General features: G+C 45.2%; 1 protein-coding gene across 3 annotated transcripts in view; it reads left to right on the top strand.

Moving 5' to 3' along the window:
• The window catches only part of LOC106591402 (interleukin-18 receptor accessory protein-like), a 12,699-nt gene extending 4,843 nt beyond the window's left edge, over window positions 1-7,856 (top strand). For all 3 annotated transcript variants that reach the window (XM_045698279.1, XM_045698278.1, XM_045698277.1), the window contains 4 exons: window positions 453-616; window positions 1,267-1,404; window positions 6,237-6,413; window positions 6,872-7,856. In XM_045698279.1, the coding sequence (XP_045554235.1) occupies window positions 453-616; window positions 1,267-1,404; window positions 6,237-6,413; window positions 6,872-7,482 (1,090 nt within the window). In that variant the 3' untranslated portion in view covers window positions 7,483-7,856. The remainder of the gene's footprint in view (window positions 1-452; window positions 617-1,266; window positions 1,405-6,236; window positions 6,414-6,871) is intronic.
• The last annotated feature ends 1,537 nt before the right edge of the window (window positions 7,857-9,393 follow it).

Below are 9,393 nucleotides of genomic sequence, written 5' to 3'. Positions count from 1 at the left end.
TGAATGATTTATTCATGAACCTTTTTTTTGTCAGGCACCCACCTATCATTAAAATAATAATGTGTATCACTGTAGGCTATGCCTACGTCCCAAAATGGCACCCTAGTCCCTACATAATGCACAGTGTACTTTATAGGGAACAGGATGCCATTTGGGCAACACCCAAATCAAATCAGCAAGCAATGCAGGTGTAGAAGCACGGTGGCTAGGAACAACTCCCTAGGAAAAACTCCCTAGAAAGGCCAGAACCTAGGAAGAAACCTAGAGAGGAACCAGGCTATGAGGGGTGGCCAGTCCTCTTCTGGCTGTCCCGGGTAACAGAACATGGCCAGCATGGTCAAATAATAATAATCACAGTAGTTGTCGAGGGTGCAACAGGTCAGCACCTCAGGAGTAAATGCCAGTTGGCTTTTCATAGCCGACCAGAGGGTCACCTTCTGTTTCCTCTCCAGGCAGGTGAGGGAAAGGAGTATTGAAGAGTTTGAGTTCACGGTCACCAGGACAGCTCAAATCCCGGAGGTGACCCAGCTACACCTGGACTCCACCTTCACCTGTCTGGCCCAGAACTCTGTAGGCAACAGCAGCGTCACCATCAGGCTGATAAGGAAATCTGCAGGTACCAGAAGAATACTGATGGGGTGCGTCTCAATCATCTCTGCTTTCTCCCCAAGTGTGCACTTGTTCACTTCCCTTCATGGATTTTGAATGAAATTACTAGTTTTATGGCAACTCCCTCTGGCACCTGCCTGGTCCAATCCAATGGTTTTCAATTTGTTGGGAGTAATGAACAAGTTCCCACATCTAGAGGAAGTAGAGATAATTGGAACGCAGCCCTAGTCTCTCATTACATCTGATTTGGTTCTGGGTACCAAGGTTAGCCTACCACGAGTCAGATCCATTTTTCAGAGGACACTAGCAATGTATTTTTACTTAATAACCCTATCTTGTCATACTGTTATTTGAGACAACAAATAATTAAGCAATAATGCCCGAGGGGGTGTGGTATGTGGCCAATATACCACGGCTAAGGGCTGTTCTTAGGCACGACGCAACGCAGAGTGCCTGGATACAGCCCTTAGCTGTGGTATATTGGCATATACCACAAACCACCGAGGTGCCTTAGTGCTATTATAAACTGGTTACCAACGTAATTAGAGCAGTAAAAATAAACGTTTTGTCATACCCGTGGTATACAGCTGTCAGCCAATCAGCATTCAGGACTCGAACCACCCAGTTTCTAATGTGTATTTTGTAATGTTGTTTCAGTTTCCCGTGTGCTGGTGATAGTGTGTCCGGTGGTGTCTCTGCTGTTTGTAGCTGGGCTGGGCATTACAGTGCATGTCTACTGGCTAGAGATCTCTATTCTCTACAGAATCTACCTGCCATACAAACAGACCACCACAGGTCAGCAACACATCTCTCACACAGACAGACAGACAGACAGACAGACAGACAGACAGACAGACAGACAGACAGACAGACAGACAGACAGACAGACAGACAGACAGACAGACAGACAGACACACACACACACACACACACACACACACACACACACACACACACACACACACAGCCACAAGATAAGATATGAGGAAAACAAATCACAGGATATCTTGATTTGGGGTTTTCTCCTCCCACTCTTACCAAGTATCTAATGGCTGATATATGGTGTCCATCTCCTCCACTCCCACTCTTACACACACATGAAAACACACACTGTCAGATTAAAGCTATCTAGCTTCTAGGCAAGCCTCAAATCTAGCAATCAGGAAATGACTGTTTCAACTTGACTTGTTACAACCTCAAACCACACAGAAAGATGGCTGGGTGTTCTGAAAAAAAAGCCTGTTGTTGTCAGTTCTTTGAAATTACATCATAACTGTCCTAACTGTCCTAACTGTCATCACTGTCCTAACTGTCATCACTGTCCTAACTGTCATCACTGTCCTAACTGTCATCACTGTCATCACTGTCCTAACTGTCATCACTGTCATCACTGTCCTAACTGTCATCACTGTCCTAACGGTCATCACTGTCCTAACTGTCATCACTGTCCTAACTGTCATCACTGTCATAACTGTCATCACTGTCCTAACTGTCATCACTGTCATCACTGTCCTAACTGTCATCACTGTCCTAACTGTCATCACTGTCCTAACTGTCATCACTGTCCTAACTGTCATCACTGTCATCACTGTCCTAACTGTCATCACTGTCATCACTGTCCTAACTGTCATCGCTGTCCTAACTGTCATCACTGTCCTAACGGTCATCACTGTCCTAACTGTCATCACTGTCCTAACTGTCATCACTGTCCTAACTGTCATCACTGTCATAACTGTCATCACTGCAGTACGATGTGTTGTATTATGTGTTTAAAAAAGGGTTGGGGTCAGTTCAAATTGAAATCAGTCAATTCGGGAAGTATCCTGAAATTTAAAAAAAAACACCTATTTTCAATGATTCATCAAGAAACTGTATTGACCCTGTAACCTGAATGTCTCTTCTCTCTCCTTCCCTGTATTGACCATGTAACCTGAATGTCTCTTCTCTCTCCTTCCCTGTATTGACCCTGTAACCTGAATGTCTCTTCTCTCTCCTTCCCTGTATTGACCATGTAACCTGAATGTCTCTTCTCTCTCCTTCCCTGTATTGACCATGTAACCTGAATGTCTCTTCTCTCTCCTTCCCTGTATTGACCATGTAACCTGAATGTCTCTTCTCTCTCCTTCCCTGTATTGACCATGTAACCTGAATGTCTCTTCTCTCTCCTTCCCTGTATTGACCATGTAACCTGAATGTCTCTTCTCTCTCCTTCCCTGTATTGACCATGTAACCTGAATGTCTCTTCTCTCTCCTTCCCTGTATTGACCCTGTAACCTGAATGTCTCTTCTCTCTCCTTCCCTGTATTGACTCTGTAACCTGAATGTCTCTTCTCTCTCCTTCCCTGTATTGACCATGTAACCTGAATGTCTCTTCTCTCTCCTTCCCTGTATTGACCATGTAACCTGAATGTCTCTTCTCTCTCCTTCCCTGTATTGACCATGTAACCTGAATGTCTCTTCTCTCTCCTTCCCTGTATTGACCCTGTAACCTGAATGTCTCTTCTCTCTCCTTCCCTGTATTGACCATGTAACCTGAATGTCTCTTCTCTCTCCTTCCCTGTATTGACCATGTAACCTGAATGTCTCTTCTCTCTCCTTCCCTGTATTGACCATGTAACCTGAATGTCTCTTCTCTCTCCTTCCCTGTATTGACCCTGTAACCTGAATGTCTCTTCTCTCTCCTTCCCTGTATTGACCATGTAACCTGAATGTCTCTTCTCTCTCCTTCCCTGTATTGACCCTGTAACCTGAATGTCTCTTCTCTCTCCTTCCCTGTATTGACCATGTAACCTGAATGTCTCTTCTCTCTCCTTCCCTGTATTGACCCTGTAACCTGAATGTCTCTTCTCTCTCCTTCCCTGTATTGACCCTGTAACCTGAATGTCTCTTCTCTCTCCTTCCCTGTATTGACCCTGTAACCTGAATGTCTCTTCTCTCTCCTTCCCTGTATTGACCATGTAACCTGAATGTCTCTTCTCTCTCCTTCCCTGTATTGACCCTGTAACCTGAATGTCTCTTCTCTCTCCTTCCCTGTATTGACCATGTAACCTGAATGTCTCTTCTCTCTCCTTCCCTGTATTGACCCTGTAACCTGAATGTCTCTTCTCTCTCCTTCCCTGTATTGACCCTGTAACCTGAATGTCTCTTCTCTCTCCTTCCCTGTATTGACCATGTAACCTGAATGTCTCTTCTCTCTCCTTCCCTGTATTGACCCTGTAACCTGAATGTCTCTTCTCTCTCCTTCCCTGTATTGACCATGTAACCTGAATGTCTCTTCTCTCTCCTTCCCTGTATTGACCCTGTAACCTGAATGTCTCTTCTCTCTCCTTCCCTGTATTGACCATGTAACCTGAATGTCTCTTCTCTCTCCTTCCCTGTATTGACCCTGTAACCTGAATGTCTCTTCTCTCTCCTTCCCTGTATTGACCCTGTAACCTGAATGTCTCTTCTCTCTCCTTCCCTGTATTGACCCTGTAACCTGAATGTCTCTTCTCTCTCCTTCCCTGTATTGACCATGTAACCTGAATGTCTCTTCTCTCTCCTTCCCTGTATTGACCCTGTAACCTGAATGTCTCTTCTCTCTCCTTCCCTGTATTGACCCTGTAACCTGAATGTCTCTTCTCTCTCCTTCCCTGTATTGACCTGTAACCTGAATGTCTCTTCTCTCTCCTTCCCTGTATTGACCCTGTAACCTGAATGTCTCTTCTCTCTCCTTCCCTGTATTGACCCATGTAACCTGAATGTCTCTTCTCTCTCCTTCCCTGTATTGACCCTGTAACCTGAATGTCTCTTCTCTCTCCTTCCCTGTATTGACCCTGTAACCTGAATGTCTCTTCTCTCTCCTTCCCTGTATTGACCCTGTAACCTGAATGTCTCTTCTCTCTCCTTCCCTGTATTGACCATGTAACCTGAATGTCTCTTCTCTCTCCTTCCCTGTATTGACCATGTAACCTGAATGTCTCTTCTCTCTCCTTCCCTGTATTGACCCTGTAACCTGAATGTCTCTTCTCTCTCCTTCCCTGTATTGACCATGTAACCTGAATGTCTCTTCTCTCTCCTTCCCTGTATTGACCATGTAACCTGAATGTCTCTTCTCTCTCCTTCCCTGTATTGACCCTGTAACCTGAATGTCTCTTCTCTCTCCTTCCCTGTATTGACCCTGTAACCTGAATGTCTCTTCTCTCTCCTTCCCTGTATTGACCATGTAACCTGAATGTCTCTTCTCTCTCCTTCCCTGTATTGACCCTGTAACCTGAATGTCTCTTCTCTCTCCTTCCCTGTATTGACCCTGTAACCTGAATGTCTCTTCTCTCTCCTTCCCTGTATTGACCCTGTAACCTGAATGTCTCTTCTCTCTCCTTCCCTGTATTGACCCTGTAACCTGAATGTCTCTTCTCTCTCCTTCCCTGTATTGACCCTGTAACCTGAATGTCTCTTCTCTCTCCTTCCCTGTATTGACCCTGTAACCTGAATGTCTCTTCTCTCTCCTTCCCTGTATTGACCATGTAACCTGAATGTCTCTTCTCTCTCCTTCCCTGTATTGACCCTGTAACCTGAATGTCTCTTCTCTCTCCTTCCCTGTATTGACCCTGTAACCTGAATGTCTCTTCTCTCTCCTTCCCTGTATTGACCATGTAACCTGAATGTCTCTTCTCTCTCCTTCCCTGTATTGACCATGTAACCTGAATGTCTCTTCTCTCTCCTTCCCTGTATTGACCCTGTAACCTGAATGTCTCTTCTCTCTCCTTCCCTGTATTGACCATGTAACCTGAATGTCTCTTCTCTCTCCTTCCCTGTATTGACCCTGTAACCTGAATGTCTCTTCTCTCTCCTTCCCTGTATTGACCCTGTAACCTGAATGTCTCTTCTCTCTCCTTCCCTGTATTGACCATGTAACCTGAATGTCTCTTCTCTCTCCTTCCCTGTATTGACCCTGTAACCTGAATGTCTCTTCTCTCTCCTTCCCTGTATTGACCATGTAACCTGAATGTCTCTTCTCTCTCCTTCCCTGTATTGACCATGTAACCTGAATGTCTCTTCTCTCTCCTTCCCTGTATTGACCCTGTAACCTGAATGTCTCTTCTCTCTCCTTCCCTGTATTGACCATGTAACCTGAATGTCTCTTCTCTCTCCTTCCCTGTATTGACCATGTAACCTGAATGTCTCTTCTCTCTCCTTCCCTGTATTGACCATGTAACCTGAATGTCTCTTCTCTCTCCTTCCCTGTATTGACCCTGTAACCTGAATGTCTCTTCTCTCTCCTTCCCTGTATTGACCCTGTAACCTGAATGTCTCTTCTCTCTCCTTCCCTGTATTGACCCTGTAACCTGAATGTCTCTTCTCTCTCCTTCCCTGTATTGACCATGTAACCTGAATGTCTCTTCTCTCTCCTTCCCTGTATTGACCCTGTAACCTGAATGTCTCTTCTCTCTCCTTCCCTGTATTGACCCTGTAACCTGAATGTCTCTTATCTCTCCTTCCCTGTATTGACCATGTAACCTGAATGTCTCTTCTCTCTCCTTCCCTGTATTGACCATGTAACCTGAATGTCTCTTCTCTCTCCTTCCCTGTATTGACCATGTAACCTGAATGTCTCTTCTCTCTCCTTCCCTGTATTGACTCTGTAGATGACAAGGAATATGATGCCTTTGTGTCCTACGTGCCCAGCTCTTCCTCTGAGGAGGCGGGGGGACGAGGAAGAGGAGTAAGAGAGGAGCCACTGGAGGTGCTCCTGCCCAGGGTTCTGGAGGGGCAGTGGGGCTACCGCCTCTTTCTGCTAGAGAGAGACCTGCTGCCGGGCGGAGGTGAGTTCTAGGCTGCATCCCAAATGGCACCCTATTCCTTATTTAGTGTACTACTAAAAAGTAGGGTACTATATAGAGAAAGGCTGCCATTTAGGACGCATGATAGTCTGGTCCCAGACCAGTTTGTGCTGTAGAGCCAGCCAACGACCATAGGAGTTAGCTATACTGCACAAACTGATCTAGGTTATAGTTGAGCAGGCCGTGTGAATAGAAACAGTCACATTACCAGATTAGACTGTAAAACATTGCCATTGAATGTACAGTTGGCCTAGAGATGGCAGCTTTCAAATGAAATGTATTTTGAAGAATGTGTGGTTCCCAGAGTCACTGTTTTACTGTCAGATTTTGACAGTCTGCATAACTGTCATGTCTCCCTGCCAAGCATGACACTTGTGTGGTGTTTGTGGTTTTGTGTTTGTGTGTGTATGCATGTCTGGTGTGTGTGTTCTGTGCTTTAGCGTATGCAGAGGATGTGGTGTGTGCGATCCGCAGCAGCAGGCGACTGGTGTGTGTCCTGAGTCCTGACTACCTGGCCAGTACTTGTCTGTTTGAACTGGAGACAGGCATCAGAGCCTTACAACAAGACCCACACCTCAGGCTCATCCTCATCTGGACCAGCCCCAACCCCACCAGCCCCAACCCCAGCAGCCCCAACCCCAGCAGCCCCAGCACCACCAGCCCCAACCCCAGCAGCCCCAGCACCACCAGCCCCAACCCCAGCCCTAGCACCACCAGCCCCAACCCCAGCACCACCAGCCCCAACCCCAACCCCAGCACCACCAGCCCCAACCCCAGCACCACCAGCCCCAACCCCAGTCCTAGCCCCAGCACCACTAGCCCAACCAGCAGCAGGCCTCTATCTCTACCCCTGTCTCACACCCTGGGCCTGGTGGCTCCAGCCTCACCGCTGCCCCCACTGGTTCGGAGGGCCATCAGAGTCCTGCCTGCTCTGCACTGGACCCCCCAGGACCAGGGAAGGATGATAACTAGCTCCAACTCTGGATCACGGTTCTGGAGATCCCTCCACAAGGCCATGCCAGCCCAGAGTGGGACTGGGACAGACACATAGACACTCTTAGACAGACACACAGACACCCAGGACAGAGGGACTGTTTTGTAGCCGTTAGAAGTTCTCAATGCCTGGGCTGGGTTCCCCTAAAGCTTGAAACTAAATGGATGAAACATGATCTTAGTGCTACTATGGGGGGGATGGTTCTCCAGTAACTTGACACCTTGTATGTATTTATTTGGGGGGGATGGTTCTCCAGTAACTTGACACCTTGTATGTATTTATTTGGGGGGGATGGTTCTCCAGTAACTTGACACCTTGTATGTATTTATTTGGGGGGATGGTTCTCCAGTAACTTGACACCTTGTATGTATTTATTTGGGGGGGATGGTTCTCCAGTAACTTGACACCTTGTATGTATTTATTTTTTGGAGGGGGAGGGGGGTTCTCCAGTAACTTGACACCTTGTATGTATTTATTTTTGGAGGGGAGGGGGGTTCTCCAGTAACTTGACACCTTGTATGTATTTTATTTTTATTTTTTGGGGGAGGGGGGTTCTCCAGTAACTTGACACCTTGTATGTATTTTATTTTTATTTTTGGGGGGGAGGGGGGTTCTCCAGTAACTTGACACCTTGTATGTATTTTATTTTTATTTTTTGGGGGGAGGGGGGTTCTCCAGTAACTTGACACCTTGTATGTATTTTATTTTAATTTTGGGGGGGGGGGGGTTCTCCAGTAACTTGACACCTTGTATATATATTTTTGGGGGGTTGAGGGACCTGTGGTTACATGGTTGTTGCTTCTAAGAATGTGTTCTTACCTCGTGGAACCTGGTAACGTATGTGCTTCCTGGTAAATAGCAGTCAATGCCGATCCTCGGTGTATTCTTTTTTCACTCATTGGTCTTTTAAACCGACCAGATCAGCTTTTTCTCCAATAATTGTGCTAAAGATCAGAATCCTTAAAGCACACTGCAGCATAAGGTTTTGGACCATAGCAAAACTTTTGGCAAACGGAAAACGTTTTGCAACGAAAACTACTTTCTATTGGACAAATTCAGGTAGGTTCTGTCCCCGTTTCTCTTGCTCCTGTTCAGTTCCGTTTAGTTCTGTTTGTTTCCTAGTTAATTGTTAAGAGAATTATGTTCTCAATGTTAACTTCAATTAAAATACTCAGTCTGCCATCCAGAATGTGTAAGATTCTGGTTTAATAACACAGACAGAGGACCAGCTTACAAGAATCAGAATAGTTTATTCAGGAGAGCGCTCTGCAGTTCATACACAAAACATCTATTATATACCAGGCTCCTCATTTACGCACACACATTACACACTAACACTAAGGAGAGTTAATTGTTCTTCCCCAGAACTCTCAACACCGTAAATTTTTACCCAGCCGACAGTTTCATATCTCTGAGATTAGGGAAACCTAGAGGGTTCAAGCTAGGTCAGGTCAACCACAGTTTAACAGTTCTTGATGTTTACTTAAACACACAGACCTCCATTCCTCTCCTATCCTAGTCAATCTGATGAGACTTATGCTTAACCCTTTAGTTACTTATTCTACAGGCTATATAGACCCTATCCCTACATTCAGGGTAGAATTATTTAATCATTTACACTCAAGCAAGAATTCCTTTAACAATCCACCCTTAATAACTCAATAATTCACACTGATATATCAAACTCTATGGTAAACATAAATGTTACATAAGAATACACAAAACCAATACATGTACTTACATTCGATACTCCTCAATGACTGACCTAGGCCTACATCCAAGTATTTCAATACTAACATGTCTACCTTATCCTGGTTTTATCTTCCCATTATTAAACAATTCACCCTATCCTATAATGACAGAGTGGAACAATTTAGTCATTATTCTAACACATACAAATTATTCTAACAATTTACCCTTTAACTAAAGGTTACACACTGATGCTTCACTTTTTTATTAGAAAATAAA

Source organism: Salmo salar, chromosome ssa16 (genome assembly GCF_905237065.1).
Source record: "Salmo salar chromosome ssa16, Ssal_v3.1, whole genome shotgun sequence".
Lineage (NCBI taxonomy): Eukaryota > Metazoa > Chordata > Actinopteri > Salmoniformes > Salmonidae > Salmo > Salmo salar.
The sequence above is the reverse complement of the archived record's forward strand: the minus strand, read 5'-3'. Positions and strand labels throughout refer to the sequence as shown.